This window comes from Diprion similis, chromosome 3, assembly GCF_021155765.1.
Source record: "Diprion similis isolate iyDipSimi1 chromosome 3, iyDipSimi1.1, whole genome shotgun sequence".
Classification (NCBI taxonomy): domain Eukaryota; kingdom Metazoa; phylum Arthropoda; class Insecta; order Hymenoptera; family Diprionidae; genus Diprion; species Diprion similis.
Window position 1 is genome coordinate 6,691,430 of NC_060107.1, and position 17,128 is coordinate 6,708,557.

Genomic DNA, 17,128 nt, shown 5'->3' on the forward strand with positions numbered 1-17,128 from the left:
TTTAAAGCCCGAGAAACCCGTAAATTTCGAGAAAATTTTTAATTTGCATAATATATACAGCTATTGGCCTAAAAAAAATTCAGTCTGAAAACTATTAAAGCGGATGTAAAAGATTTTACTTACTTTTCATCAGTTTCAAAGCTGTGTGTTCTTCTAAGTACTACCTCTGAATCTGGGGCTATTTTGTTCGGTGAACTGGGTGATTTGGTAGACGGTTTTTCTTTCTCGTCCATCCCTGTAGATGTAAACATCAAAGTCCGTAAGTATTAACATTTACGGTTTATATCCCGTGCACAAAATAAATATTCAAGCAGTAGATAATCTCTTTATATAAAATTCATTCCTCGCTGACGCACATGACTGATAACTAAAAGTTACAGGAAATTTATGAAGTGTTTCTTGAAAAATATTCTAGGATAACTTACTGGTAGGTATGGAATTTGTCGTCTCAGATTCTTGATTTCTACTTCTAAAGGAGCCTGAGCGTCGCCAGGACGGGATGGCTCCATCTTCATTATTATCAGTCTGTTGTTTAGGTGGCAATATTGGAGCCTAGAATAAAAAATAAATTTTGCAATTACCTTTAATAGAAGTTTATCTGTTACGCATGCAACATTTTTTCATAAAAATCTGTGAATCCTAAGACTAAGACGTTATTAGAAATGTTCTTGATTAGAAGCAAATATATTAAAAAGATTCTTCAGATATTGTATACAGTGTAGTTTCATTTTTAGAAGATGATGTTTAAAATGGGCCCCACTTTATAACCACCTTTTTGACGCTGTATTGTCGTTTTTATTCTTTATGACTGAATTTTTTAACTTAGTACCATGAATTTCTTTCTTCCATTACTTCATTTTACTTTCTCTCTCTTTAACATGTTAAACATAATTTAAATCAAACCGTTGGACCCACTCGACCAATAGCATTGGCTGTCAAAGGGTCTAATGAAGAAGTAATCAATTTTGTTAATCAAATTACCCCTAATAATGCCATTCGACAACATAAATAATCTCACCTGAATAGGAACTTTATTGGTTTCCATTGGTGACGAGGGAAGCACTGCTGCAGTTTCATCCCTGTTCACTCTGTTCTTCTTTTCTGTAAATATTTTTCAACATTACAAATTGTCAAGTCTGAATAAAAATTAAATACAAATGTATTCGAAGGATTACGTACAACCATGTTCATCATGCGACACATACAATCACTGTGAAACGCAGTAAAATGACAATTATATTGCAACAAAAGTTTTGCAATTAGTAATCTGTAGTAAACTTATTTACAATATAAAGACTATACAGAGACTGGTCATTTTTTACTATGAATAAGCAGCATGCCATTGCATTTTTTTGTACTTCAAGCTCTCAGTTTCTGTCACGATTGACTGGTAACAATTAAGTAAAGTAGTGTGACATTTTATAACAGCACATTGCCAATGCGTAGTAAAGAATGAATGAGTCTGTAAAATTGTACGAGTAACAGACATCATCAGGCAAATAATGAATCGGGTGATATTAGAGAATTTCAAAACTATACCGATTAATTGCAATTGCTAATGTAAAATTTGAAAACTTGACTCATTTTCAAGAGAAGGCAAGAGAAATAAAAAATTAACTGTAAAGATAATGATGAAAAAATGTCCATTTTTCACTGTAGTAGTAGAACTGTTTGGTCACTAGAAACTTGTAAACGTTTAGTAACTCTTAGCTGTCTGTGATGACAGTAATAGTGCCTGGTGAATTTTTATTCACAACTAGAATATGTGAGTCATATACATAAATATCAGTTTGAAGGAAAAACTTAAAATAACTATTTACAACATGCACATGTTTAATGAGATTCATAATATGATCTGATCCAGTTACAGATTGGTTTCACAGTGACCAAGGGACTCACCGTCATCTGTCAAACATGCAGAGTGCTCGGATTGGTTGGATTTATTAGAGTGGTCAGAATTGGTGGAAGAGTGAGTTTGAGAGCTAGTCTCAGAATCACCTTCACCATCACTCGCGTCCATGTCCGTTTCGACTTGACCTTCTATCCTCGCAGCAATTTTAAAAAGGAGTTGAAATTACTTTTAAAAAGCTAAGTTCACTTCAAATTTCAGGAAAATTTCGATCGGCATTTTCCAATTAACAAAGAAATATCATACGGGGACAATGGGAGGTTCAAAATTGTGTTGAAACACTAACGAAATTATAGTCGAGCGAGGAAGTTGGAATGATCTCCAAAATTCAATAGATTCAACTAGGATACACAATGCACAAGAAGTTTGCTGAAGTAATGTTCCTTTGCATGATAGATATTGAATATCTGAATCTGAATGTACACAATGTCTGTGGGCAAAACATCTCTACAATTGCCACAATTATCATCTGTATCAAAAGCAAGATGATCGATGTAATTTAATGGTACAGAAATCTACCAGTTCCCCTGACAACTGTAGTCAATTTCTTGGTAGAGATACTACAGGATAGCGACGAAAATCGGAGTACAAAATTCAACAATTGTTTCAGAGCAATAAATTTACGAAAAGTGGTCTCACGAAAACTGATTGCAATCAAGGTATATGACTTTCAAATATAATGACGAATGAATGAATGCCACGTTGCTGACTATAGAAATCGCTTTAGTAATAATAAAAAGACGTACACAAGTCATGCACTCAAACCGTCAGAGTAGAGACAATAAACTAGATGGAGTTGAGTTATCATCACTATCTCTACCATTTCGACAAAGTTTAAGGCATCAATAGGCATCAACTATGTAATACTTCAGATGTAAGTGCCTTATAAAGGGCTACGGTAAATGAATGTTGCCTGAACGGCTTTGGAGCTAGATAATAGAGCCATTCGATATAGTGTCCAGGCATACTGTGTATAGATGTAAGCTTTCTGCCAATTCTGAGTTATTAAAGATTGTATGAGATTATTCGGTTTTGCTGCTGCTGTTAATTTCTCCTTAGACCTTTGCAGTCAACAAAATATGGTGGTTGGCAATCGAATTAATAAGGCATTGATAAAAATAAATATAATATAAGATACCAACTCACCAACGTCACTGTTTGTAGTGGAGCCAGAATCGTCTTTGTCAGATTGAATTTTTACTTCAACTTTCAGTACCTTTGGCGTTTTTCTGTCATAGATATCCGGACCTTCTGGAGTGACCACTTGATTTTCATCATTTGTTAATTCTCTGCAAATTATCAAGTTATACATGTGAGATTGATGGTAGGGTTTGAGATGTCGGCCACAGTAAAAAGGATAAGCCTCTATTAATCTGTGCGTCAGGTTGTTAGAGTGATGTTACTAGTTTTACTAGTTGCAGGCTGTCTGTCATGCCAAAAAACGACAAACTCTTATCAAGCGTACGAAACCACGTTAGCCAAAGTTGTAACAGTGTAAACGACTACAATACTATTACAACTTGATGGTAGAAATCAGATATTTTACAAGCAATTGTTTTTTATTCCATTTAATCAAATGTCGAGATCGTGGAGTGAAATGAGATACAAAATAAAAAAAAAACTTACCGTTTCATTGAAGGCGTCTTTCCTTGGTTCACTAGTATTTGTTTCTGTCTCAATTCCTCTAAATCGTTCAAGATATCTGGATCCGCAACATCGAATGCAGTTTGTCCCTGATAAGCAAATAGTAAAAGTATTCAAAATTGCTATTTACATGTGCTCTATTTGTGTCACGCAAGAGTCACGCGAGCAGTTTTTGTAGTTGTGATACGATCACATAGCAAGTGTGAATGAGTTACGCACAGTTAGTTAAATACACATGACTGTGTGAGAAAAAGAAAGAATTATTATCAATGTTTGCTAGGAATAGACCTGTTGATATAATATCATTAATACGATGTCACAATATTATAAGAATGAGCAAAGTTTATCATACTCACAGAATGATTTTTTATATCCATATCACAGAATTTTTCAACAAGAATTTTACAAGCTTCTAATTGACCCCAGTGCGCTGCACCATGCAGGGGAGTCCATCCATCAAGATCTTGCGCATTCACATCACAGGATGCTTGTAAAAGGGTGCTGGAAAATATATAACACTTATAGGATTGCATATGGTATGAAATGATCAGAATACGGTGTGTTAGCAAATTTTTGTGAAAGACTATACAATACAGCTATTATTTCTACATCGATGCTGGAGTGATAAACTCGTGGCCATCAGCCAATCATGCAATATGACTTTACTAAAACAAAAGGAACCCTATCTTTCTGTTGCTGTTGTCACAGATTAGACAACTTTATAAATGCAAACATGTTTTCATTAGACATTTATGCTGTGTGTCTTTTCCCTGAATTTATTATTGAACGATGGTGCCGTCATTTAATAAAACACCCTGTACAATCTTTACTACTTAGAGTCGTAAACGGAGATTTCCAAATAAAAACAGTCAAGTTTGATTCAGCTAATATTTTTCCATCGTCAATTATTTTATACATCGCTAGTTCACAAGGGTGCACTGATTCGGAACCGTAAGCAATCTCGAATCTATTTTAGGAATTACGTATCTAACTATAAGCATAGATCGTCATTTGCTTACCCTGCAGGGTGCCGGCAAATTAGCTGAAATCAAATTCCCTCATTGTTCCGACGAGAAAAAAAAATAGGTTTGCCTCGTTCGTTTCGATGAAGTCAAACAAACATCGATCATATTTCTTTTAAATAGTATTCCATCATTCTTTTTTGACGTAGGTAGATACGATACAGAACATTCCTTTTTAAATGTGTCATATATAAGTACAATTCTAAGGATGGCCTCCTACAATTCGGAATTCACGGATTTGGAACGGAACTCTATACAAGCGCCTTTGTATTATGATTCCTCAGGTTGCAGCATGTGCTAGTTTATTAATTTCATTTATTCAACCTAAAACCGGTTAGATTTTCAGGAAAATCCCTGAGTTATTTGTTTTAAATGAATATGAGTTGGATGTAATTAAACAAGGACACGTTCACTGACACAAGGTAATAATCGTCGGGACCAAACATATACTATCGAGCCACAATCATTCTGTAGAATAATATTACAGCAACAATGCAGTTGCATGAAAAGTTGGAGAAAATTCTTACAACGCTATTGCCCTGATTTATACAGTTTCCAAAGAAGAGATTAATTTTTCATATCTTACCTCATTACTTTGAGATATCCCTTGGCAGCAGCAACGTGAAGCGCGGTAGCTCCCGTTCTAGGATGAACTGTGTCTTTCCCTGGGGCACCGTTACACCAAGCTCTAGCATCGATCATCATTAATCTTGCCTCTTCGCTCCTAGCTTGATCAATATCTATACCTAAAGGACAATCAATGATGTGTCAAAAATGAATTAACTAACATTCACTGCAATCCAGCACAACGTTAGCAGAACTACCCTATGAAATTTACTCATTACGACATTCTCTGTAAAATCTACTTATTGATAAATCGAATAATTATTTTTTTTAAATATGGCGAAACAAGTAAGACAATGGTACAAACCAGCTTCGTTGATGAACTTGTAAAGCATATCTTCCATTTCGTTGCTCTCTGCAATATCAACGGCTAATTGACCGTCATTGTTCACAGCTGCTAGGTTGCATCCTTGTTCTATCAGGTATCTAGAAGCCATGCATACATTTTGTTACGTTTATGCCTTGTTGATAACTAATCGTAAATTCCATTGCACTTTTGTATCTAATTGGTTCCTGTGAAACTGAACACAATCTATGCATTTAACCGTAACTGATTTCTCTGTAACTCTACGATATGATAAAATACATCAAACATCCTCTTTTGTGTAGTTTTTACACATTTTTCGAGTGATCCGTTCGACCAGGCACAGTCATAAATCAAAAGATTCCATAGTTATCCATCCCTTGGTGCTTTTTCGCTTCAAAGTTTACGGTGTCCAGATCTCTGACTCCGTTTGTTATTCCTCGACACTCGCTTTTTCTTATAACTTTTCGACATTTTCATGTTGGTTGATTATACCCGGCAAGTATGAACTTCATCTATACCCTTAGCATACAGGGATTGACTATATCCGAATACGCAGATCATAGAAAAATGACTCTGTCGGTAAAGATAGAACTGTCGCATGCCCTTAAGGGGGTTTGAAAGCTCGGTGGCTGCAGGACAGAGGTGAGCGGTTTCACGATCAGTCGCCGACGGCCTTCCCCGCGGGCCGTACTTCGCGTCGATGAAACATCGCTTTCATTTCTGTTTTCGACTATTTTTCATAAACGGAATTCGACCAGTTTATTATGCCATACTTATGCTCTCAGCAATTTTATATTCAAGTTTTAACAACTTTTATTCGAAAATGATAAGACTAACTTTTTGGCACACCTACCATAGGCATCAACGCATCAGAGGGTATAACTATAGCCTTCGTGATCTCGAGAACGACAATCAATACCACGCCTTGAAATCTTCGCGGCAATTTTGTCTCGTATATTAATTAATCGACCACGAAAGTTTAGAGTAGTCTTGACGGTCTTCATTTCACTGATAAACCTCCATCTCCCAATTTAAAATCGCGTCTCTCGGTACCTTTACAATGGTGGTATCACCATGAGGGCGGAAAAAAATCGTAGTCAACTTTCCTGTACCGCGAAATATTGTGCCCAAAAAACTACTGCAAAACTGGCTGACCGCGATTAGATGATGAAAAATGATTAAAATTTGTTAAGCTGAAACGACAGTAGTTGTCCATCCCGATGATGCAGAACATCCTTCTGACGACATTTGCACAGCAAATGCATTCAGTTCAATGATATTTTATTTACTAAGGAACGATGACTTCACTAACGATCAGGTATACCCTGGGATTGTATGCCGGTGTTTAAATTGCGACAAGATTTATCGGGTGATAGATGATACGGATGCTATTGGCTTCCCTATCAGTCACAGTGGGATGCTCAGCGTCCCACCTTAAAAATTTCTATGTACTAGCATTATCACAGTTTATTGACAATTTCAAATAATCTTTGTAATTGTTACTTCGTATAATCTCAAAAACCCCCGAGTAACAAAATTCAGGTCGAAATATTGAGTTGAAAAATATGTGACTGAAAGGATTAAGCCATTCTAATGTGCAGTAACAGTAAAAAAGGGACTAAAAGAAGAGCGAAATGTGTAGAGACGTACTTGGCAATTGATATGAATCCGCACGAGGCGGTGGCATGGAGAGGCGTCCACCCCTCGTTATCTCCACGATTGATATCCGCCCCCTGTTCCACCAAAAACTCCACCATATCCAAGTCATCGTCAATGCAGGCCTAAAAAATACAATTCATACCGTTTTAGTACAATTTAATGAAATAGAAGGTTCGACCCGAACGTTGTTCAGATATTTGAGGAGAATTTACAGTCAAAAGTTGTATAGGGCTTGATAAAAACACGAACACTGCAAGTTTATTACATATCTAAATGAGTTTTGTCTTTATAATTCAGCCATAGCAATGTGGCTCGACTAACGATAAGTTGTCGATCAAGGTGTACATAAATATCATCGCTTTTTTTTTTTTTTTGCTATCCATTTCTCCTCAAGTTTTGTATTTCTCGTTGAATGAAAATAATGTCATTTTATACGGAAGGAAAAACTGCATAATTATTGATCTACCCTCCATGCGATGTTTCCCGCACATTTATTAAACTGAGCAATACACGTGCTAGACAAAATTGGAATATGTAATATGTGTAGATCCCAAAGCTAGGTATTTATTGCTTATATACTACCAGCTATGAAAACTATTATGTACACCGGATAATTAACGCCATCTAATTATTTCACTTGTATCTATGCTTTCCATTAGTCGTTAAACAAATACTCGGCGCCATTTGCATACCTCTTACAAATGATCTTTTCAAGGACTTAATGAACCATACCAGTCCTCGCAACGCTCAACCCGCTTCGCTACTCTAAAATATACGTTGTAAATGAGAAAAAAAAAAAAAAAATTAAATATAAATTTTTGGTTATTCCGTAAAGCATATCAGTCAGAGCTTCTAGGGCCCTTCACGACCCTGTGATAATTGGAAAATTATTACTTTTCTTTCAATATATCCAAGGTTATTTATATTGCCGATTTTACACGTAACAATTCATAACTCCGTTATTATACAAACGATCAATGGATTTTGCTTTTCACAATTCTATATATCTTTTCTAAGCGCGCTTTTTCTTCTTAAATGATGCACGATCAAATCAAATCAAATTTAAAACTAACAAATGGAAGTGAATGGGCATCAGTAGAATGAAACAGCTCTACGATGATACTTTGTATTATTACTTTGAATACTTATAAGGTAAATGGTTTTTCAAAAGTAAGACTTCACCAATAAACAATGCGGGTGTTTTGGGAAAAAGTAATTCTAAAAATTGTATATAAAAATGATTGTAAGAATATATGTATGAAAACAAGACATAACCCAAGCTGTGAGATGAAAAAAATATAGAATCCGTAAAGCAAAAACAGGTCAAAGTATTTATAAGATAAGGAGATTCTTATTCCCCGTGTGAGTTTTGGGATAAATAGTAAATTGTAAAAAAAAACTCCGTATAACCACGGAGAGTTCAACGATATACCTGAATTCGCGTATATAATATACAAAATCCTACGCAAAGGCGATTCGAAAGAGACACATTCAGCTCGTATTAACCTATTGGTCAAATGTCGTAGTTCTTAAATAGCTTCGAGCTACTCAGTCGGCTACTCCGTTCATCAAGAACGTCTGCACCGCTTAGAAATTTTGCCTCGATGCCAGCACAACTCCCGCGGTTATGTTATACATAAGTAAAGCCCAAGATGAGCCTCCCCGTTAGAAACGTGCAATTTAACGCATTACGAGCAACTACGTTACCTACTTGTACAATTCTACGGTATACAAATGCATGCCAGACCAATTCGGGACATAATTTTTCTCAAAAGAGTTCAAAACTATAACTATGAAAACGTCTAGAAAAAAAAAAAAAAAAAAAAAATACAAAAATAAAAAATTATGGTATAATACAGTACCAGCTGATAGAATGGATGTACATAATATCTTTCTTCCTTTATTTTATCTCTTCAATTTTAGTAACTACCCAAGTCAGGAAGTCGGAAAGTCGGCTGAACGACGTCTCAAGACTTTTAAACGGTGTATTCAAATTTTTATAACCCGAGGACTCGTTAATAATTTCCTGTATAAATGTACCTATAGATATGACAGACGTGACTATATAGAAATAAATCTTATTTTCAACGCCGTAGATTTTTTAATATCAAATTCATGGGTGTGACGAAATCCGTTACATTGCATGAGTCCAATCACTGTACTTGGTACTTTTAGGGAAATGGGGGGATCCACGGTGTAGCCTGGGATTGCTTGCTAACGTTCTTTTGGTAGCTCTAGAATGTAAAAAAGGTTCGGTTCCACTGTACCTAACATTCTATTACTTGTTGACCCGGTTTTCCACACTTTTTTCACTCCTTCCGTCGCACTACATATAAGAAATGGTTACACAAGAAAGGGGTTCAGCTAGAGAGCAAAATCCGAAGTGCAGAAAGACACAAGAAATAATTAATTTCCTTAACTTCTCGCAACCTTGCCGTAGTCGTTTTCTTTACCTGTGCTCCTTGACTTGAATCACAAAACTCAAAACGCATAATCTTGTCACTTTGCTCCTATAGTTATACTTTTTCATTCAAGTATATAAATATATTTATGAACAACTTTCGGGTTATAACATGAAAAAAAAAAATGACTTGCATTATTAAAAACTGTGGCGACTGGGCATATTTTGCAAAAGGTACGCCGTGTGTACCTAATCAGGTCAACGGATGCTATAATTGGATAATATCTGCACGTTATTGAAGTTAGTAACGGAACATTGTATTCAAAATTACTATTTAGAAGTTTTTTCGAACGACTTTGAAAGCGTTGATTTTCCAAAATCTGATTATACATACAACGATGTAAAAATTCGTTTCGTAAACAGTAGCGCCGCGCCGTCATAATTTCCAAGATATTTTACCTTTTTTTTTTTTTTTCAATACGCAACACTCTGTATACGTTTACGCGAATCATAATATTTACTATACAAAAGTAGGTACAAAAACATGCTCAACATAATTACATATTTTCTAACTTTTCAGCTTTTCAAATTTCGACCATACCTACGCATCGCTATGGTAACCTCAACCATTTTATTTTGTATGTTTATTTATTTATTCATTTATTTTAATATGCAAGGAATCTTAATCGAGCATACATTGAATTCTATAATTATCTAGGCAATTATTTCCCGCACGCTCAAGAAAATATTACATGGGAACCAATCGTATATATCATGAGGCTGAAGTTAATAACGTTTTCGTAATGCAGTCAATTATAACAAGGCAAAAGTAATTCATATTTTCAAAACTTAGCCACCACTTCAAAGATATTACAAAATTGCATAATAGTGGTACCCCCCCCCCCCCCCCCCCCCCCACCCGGTAAATTTTTCGTTACGTTATCGTTGCCAACTTCAGCCTCATCGTATATCCACCATACGTATAATGCCTCCTTTTGATTTCGCGCGTCATTTTGTGAGGCGCGAGTTTTGTAACAAACAAACGCACCGATTCGAAATTGAAGTCTGACGTCACTGCCTGTTGCGTAAGTTAAATGGTTATATACATAGCTTCCATGTTGCGTCTATTCTATACACATACATATACGTTATATTAGGATGATACTATTTTAGGCTCTAGTTTTCAACTTACTCCTCCAGCCGTATGATTTTGATAAAAATTTCTATCATTCGATTTCAAAATTATAATCCAAAGGAGAAACTTGAAATAAAAACAAACAAAATAAAAAAAAAATTAAGAGTGGGTACGAATTTTTAACGTTAACCGTATAAACGTCTTTGTTTGTACCAACGTCTAATTCACCGCGTTTACAAAAAGTACAAGTTTTTTTTTGCTAAACCAAACATTCGTTTTACATACCATTAATCACACTTAAGCATATAATTCAAGAGCGCGTTTGCGTGTGTACGAAATGGGGGGGGAAAAAAAAACAGGAAGAGACAAGTTTCCAGAATTTTGGAGGGTCCGAGTAAAAAATTGCGAAAATAAACCGTAGATTTAAAAAAAATTATCTCCAACAGATTCGATACATAACGAAGCTTTCGTTATCGGCATTTGAACTCTTTCTCAATTGTTTGATAATTTTTCTTACCTATGATTTAATGCCACCAAAGGATGATGTACCGGTGAACATTTCGTTCTCTATAGGGTGATGATTACTAGGACGTAGAAAATTGCCAAGTCTAACAAACATTCGAAAAATCTATAATTTATACGAATCCAAGATATATTTTTACTCCTGGTAGGAAAAAATCTTTGGAATCCCTGATGCGATATTTTATACGACTGTGTATGCAGTCTTAATCGTTATTGAATAGGTATCATTATTACCAACATCATCGATCCATAGCTGTATAACACATCGCGTCAGGAATTTCCAGGATTTTTTTTCAATTAGTACTGACAATATTATATGTATATATACCTTGGATTGATAGGCATTTTGGATTATTTTTTTACTATTCGTAATTAAACTTAGAGAACGACAATAACTTGTCGGTGTTATTCAAATGAAAAATAAAACGCGCATACCATTTCTAATTGAGAAATTTTCTCTAGAATAAGTAATTTGCTCTCACGGTAAATTGTTACACAATTCCCACAAACTTGTTTCGTCTCATTACGGTTTACCAAATATCATAAAATCTCAAAGCTGTAAAATAACTATGTTTCAAAACACGCAGCGATCCAGTAACGTTACTAAACTTCAACCTCATGCAAATTTAGAGTGTATAGTACAATGTAGATATGGAATGTGAAATATTGTATTAGATGAAGACGTGCAGCGAAACTTGGCAACGTTCTGCATTCACTACTACCAACTTGAAAATTGCTAAAATAAAGGTAATATCGCAAGTTCTGACAAATCGTCGTTCATCAATTGCTGCTCTTTGGAAAATGATGGATAAAGAAAAATTTATAGCTTGTATAAAAGTACCAGAACTGGGAAAGAAAGAATAAGTCGATTTTGACAACGGATAACAGAAGAATTTGTATTTAATTCAATATCCTGAAATTTGTTGTGCAAGGCATATCAAACTTTTCTACATTTCAAGTTACGATCCGCGAACTCGGAGATATATGTAAAAGCAAACGCAAAAGCATCATCACACGAATGTTTATTAGCCCTTTAATTCACGCTAAAACGCTCGACACCCCACCTTTTTTTTTTTTGCAGCTTTTTATTTATTCAACTACTTTTTTGCTAACAACTCTCGAGTTTTCTGGTTCCACATGGTCCTTGAAATATTTGTAAGACTAGAAAAAATATAAACTTTTTAAATTTATTTATTGAAAAAATAGCACATGTAAACAAATGGTTTAAATTCGTACTTTTCCACGAAAAAAGCATTTTCTGCTAATCTACCATGAGAATCCGAATGCCAATTTTTACACAAACCTAATACACACCAATAAAATTAACAGAATTTTTTCAAAATCTTTCATCTTGTGCTGTTTTTTTTCGTCCGCCATATTGAATCCGTCATTTTGAATTTAGAAATATCTAGTTCAGATTCGTAATTGGTGACCTCAAAAACCACGCAACATAAAGTTTTATCAAATTTGATAACTTTTTGAATTTACGTCTGCCATGTTTGATCTGCCATTTTGAAGTTTTGGATATTGAGTTCAGCTTCGTAATCAGCGATCCAAAAGCCCATGTATGCATGAATGAGTTAATTTAGAAAGAATACGGTGAAAATGATGAGGCTGAAGTTAGTAACGGTTAGCGTAACGAAACATTGGGAGAAAAATTACAATTTTATTATTATATGATAATTCACTGCATTTCAGATTCGTAAAATTGCGAAAAATAACGTGTTTTCCGAAACGTAGATCATCAGAATAACGTTACTAACTTCAGACTCGTTGAAAATAAACGATTTCTAAGGGAATTTTCATAAAGAGAAAATCATAAGTATCTAGTGAATATCGATTCCTTGAAGTCTCTTGTTTGCAGTACCGAACGAATGCCGGTGTACTTAATACATGTTTCGCAAGAGGGCCACCAAACTATCCGTCTAATCTTAGTGTAACGTTACGCCGGTTGCCGGTCGTCACTACCAACACTTATTGTCAGTTATACTCATGTTTAAACGTGTGTCCGTATCGCTGAACGAAAAGCGTAAACGGTTCATATTCGTTGCTGTGCCAATTGGCAGCGTTGGAATATTTCTTGCATATTGCAATTCAAGTTCGAGTATTACTTGACAGTCGAAGATAAAAAGCAAAAATATGAAAGCGATTTATCGATGATGGATAGTAATGACCACGAACAATGGAGTGAGTGAGACTGCGATTTGGACGGTGCCAAAACAATAGCTTTGTAAATTATTTCTTGCTATTCTCTCTAAATCATTGCCAACAAGAAGTCGATCCGCAAAAATCCTAAGGAAGATAAGAACATTGCAATGCAGGTCAAGATAGCTCTTGAACGCAGTAAACTGCGATTACTTGGTAAAAAGAGAACGACAACTACACTAGCGATGAATGAAGAGCGAAAGAAAGTTGTGGATACCGTTTTACAGTTTACTGGATAGTAGAGAGAATATCACGAATTCATCATATTGAAGGCAGTAACGTTATCGTAACGATTCATGCTGAGGAAAAACTGTTATTTCGCGATTTTGGAATTTATTGAAATTCAGTAAACCGTAATAAGACAAAAAAAACACACTTATACTTCGAAATATTAGTTATTCCTTCAGAATCATTGTAAAATTAAGAAAATAGTGATTTTTTCGCCCCAATGTTTCGTGACCATAACGTTACTAACTTCAATATGATTACCTAATTATGCTAACTCAACTCCTAGTATTAGAATAGATTCCATTGAAGGTGAATGACTCCAATAGATATTTAAATGATTCAATTTGCGATGAACATTAATGGTAGGAAAATATGCAGTCTGAAAGTTATGAACCGAACGTTAAACCAGGATATTATTATAAATAACAATGTACCGTTTAGTGGTGAAATCGTTAAACTAGGAGTACATAACTGAGAAGATTGCTTTCAACAAGAATGAAAAGTACACTTTTTTTTATTAATATTATAACTTTATCCGGAAAAGCGGAACTCGCAATATTTTCAGTAGATTCAATCAGATTTTGACTTACGCAGTTCGGAGAATTTTCGAAAACTGCGTGAAAGAAAAGGAAAAACGATACAGAATAACTATGAGGCTAAAGTCAGTAACGTTATTGTAATGATTACCGTTTCGGAAAATCGTTATTTCACAGTTGCAGGAATGTCCGAAATTCAGTAAGTTATAATAAGAAAAAATGTATTTATATTTTGAAAACTTGACTACTTCAAAGTCACTATAAAGTTATAAAATAGTCATTTTTCTCCTCAATGTTGCATTACGTTAACGTTACTAACTTCAGCCTCATGAATAATCGACAACTAAACGAGCGATTCCCGTATCAAGAAGAAACGCAGTATAGTTAAATGATGTGATTCAAATATCGTCTAGTTATGGATTTCAATGTTTCGATAATTTAGTTAAGATGAGAAAAAGCGGGTCGACAACGATTAAATAAAATTAGGTAGAAAATTTTACGTACATATATTTTAACGATCATCTGATGTGAAAATAACGAGCGACCGCGTGGAACAACAATGATTAAATAGCAGGAGAGTAAAACAAGATATGATATGAGAGAATGATAGGAAAAAGCGTTGCACTAGTTTTTCAATACATGGAATAGTCAGACACTATGGCACTCTGATAACAGTTAAAGACCTCGAAATTTATGAACTTTGAAAAATGGGCACGCGTACATTACTGAGTTTTCTGCGTTGATGGGACCAATTACTGAGGCCTAGTTTCTGACTCCTCTGAGATGATATTCAGCTCCATTGACTGACCCAATGGAAACTGAATTGATATGCACTATTGGAAATAAGTAAATAAATTTCCAAAATAATTCACCTTGAAGCACAAATTTGAGTGTATTTTTATATTATTGTTCCAATGTGCGTTAGATTTGTACGTACATTTTTCTTTCAGTAGAAAAAATCACCTTTTATTCTGTTCTGCATACTCAGATAATTGTAAAATTTATCCGAGTACTTCTGGAGGAAATTGCGACACAGAGATATGTTTGAAAAACAAACCTCTTTTCAATATCATTCGGTTTTGCATCTTACAATCAATCAATCAATTTGATTTACCTGCTACTTTCAGCGTGGATATTGATTGAGATCAGGTACAATTGTAAAAAGATTGTACTTTCGGTAAATTATCTTTCACATTGAATAGTGTGTTATGTTAGAGAAACAAGCATGTTTATTTTGAATTACAATATATCATTCATATTATGCTATTTGGTGTATTCTTCAACTGGCCATTACAAAGTTTTACAAAATAACTAATTTACTGTACTTAGTCTGCGTGATATCGTGCAAGTATACATCATAAACATAAGTCGATCCAACTCACATTTACCTATATGTATGAATATCGATCAATATTTCGACCACGCCAGCAAATGTTTCGTTACCATTATTACGAGATGTGATAGTTGGTATATATTATTTTCAGGTAATCTCACAAATGACGCGTTGAATAGCTTGACTAATACATTATCCAAACTATAAAGATAAATGAAGAATGGCCAATTTTACATACGTCAGCAAGTTCATTCCTGGCCCAAGTTCATGAGTCTTTTATCTCTCAGTTTTTACGTTTAATGTAATATTACTTAAGTCAGCTAAATAGAGCATTTTACTTCAACTGTTCTGGATAACGGAAAGCATGAAAATCAAATTAGGAACAAGTTATCCTTGTCCATGCGTTTGTTGATATTGATTTACATTTCCGTTCTTGCATAGATAAAATTCATAAAAGTAAATGTCGAAGTGAAAAATTTTAAAAATACTACGGTAGACATTTAATAACTGGATGCCATCAGATATTGCATTAAACCGCATATATACAATATAAAATTTGATGTTCATAACACAAAACTGGGACAACACTAAAAAAATTTTATTTCAAATTCGAATTATCAACGAACTTAGCTGGGTTGTTGCATACTAGCACCCAGCATAGATGTAAATAACAGTAACTGATGAAACACCTGATTCTTTTTTTTTCTGAAAATCTAAATCGGAAGAAATTCAATTGTACCAGATTACAAGTGTCCCATTTATTGGAAGTTTGACGAACGATTACCGATAAATCCAGATATTTTCACTGACTTCCAAAAAGGAAAATTTATAATATTTAGTAACTTCTGATGATCTCAATTTAGAGTTTCGAAGAATGAATTTCGCTCATTGCCAGATTACGTCTCAGCTTACCAGCGGCGTCAAGAATTTCAGTTATCTTAGTTGTCGGAACTACCTCTTAGACGATAAGATGACAATTATCTTTTCTACAAACACTGTATCGTTGTCGTTTTGAATATTAATGTTTCTCAACTTGGCGTCAGCGATATTGTCAAAAAGTCAGCGTGACGCATCTTGTTTTAAAAGTAAACAAAGAAATGGGACAAGAACAGGTGCCTAAGACTATCGTCGACGGCTTAGGTAAAGTTATTTGGTGCTTTCGCAACACTTGGAAAGAGACATCGTCTCAGAGCTTTGTATGCCATGTTTAGCAGAACGAGAGTTGACACCTGGCTATGAGAAGGTACGACACCGATTTCGACCGATAAGCGATCGAACTGGCCAGCTGACAGAGCGCACAAGCGATACACCTTACAGGTGTGCAGCTGGCAGAAATGAAAGATTGAATAGGAATGAAGAAGCGCATGTACAGAGACGAGGAGGAGATGGAGGAGGGACCAACTTGACGCACGTCAGGAGCAAACCGAGAGACACACATGTGAACAGCAAGTGAGGGATTTCGGTTCGGGTGGGGAGGGGGGAATTTAGTGTGCGAACCGTGCCAGTGGCGACCACTCGAAGGAATTCCTAAATTTAACAGGCCCAGTATCGGAGCGGACGATGTAATCGTTGAGTTATACGAACGATGGACGAAGGAGGAATG

General features: G+C 35.1%; 1 protein-coding gene across 6 annotated transcripts in view; it reads right to left on the reverse strand.

The window, feature by feature from the left end:
• LOC124404032 (protein phosphatase 1 regulatory subunit 12A) overlaps positions 1–17,128 on the reverse strand; it is a 43,909-nt gene that overhangs the window by 26,139 nt on the left and 642 nt on the right. For 5 of the 6 annotated variants that reach the window (XM_046877840.1, XM_046877839.1, XM_046877842.1 and 2 more), the window contains exons 2-11: positions 7,157–7,287; positions 5,507–5,625; positions 5,162–5,321; positions 3,910–4,054; positions 3,536–3,642; positions 3,056–3,198; positions 1,900–2,040; positions 1,019–1,101; positions 426–552; positions 124–235 (exon numbers count right to left, since the gene is read on the reverse strand). In XM_046877840.1, the coding sequence (XP_046733796.1) occupies positions 124–235; positions 426–552; positions 1,019–1,101; positions 1,900–2,040; positions 3,056–3,198; positions 3,536–3,642; positions 3,910–4,054; positions 5,162–5,321; positions 5,507–5,625; positions 7,157–7,287 (1,268 nt within the window). The remainder of the gene's footprint in view (positions 1–123; positions 236–425; positions 553–1,018; positions 1,102–1,899; positions 2,041–3,055; positions 3,199–3,535; positions 3,643–3,909; positions 4,055–5,161; positions 5,322–5,506; positions 5,626–7,156; positions 7,288–17,128) is intronic. The other variant, XM_046877841.1, reaches the window with a different exon arrangement.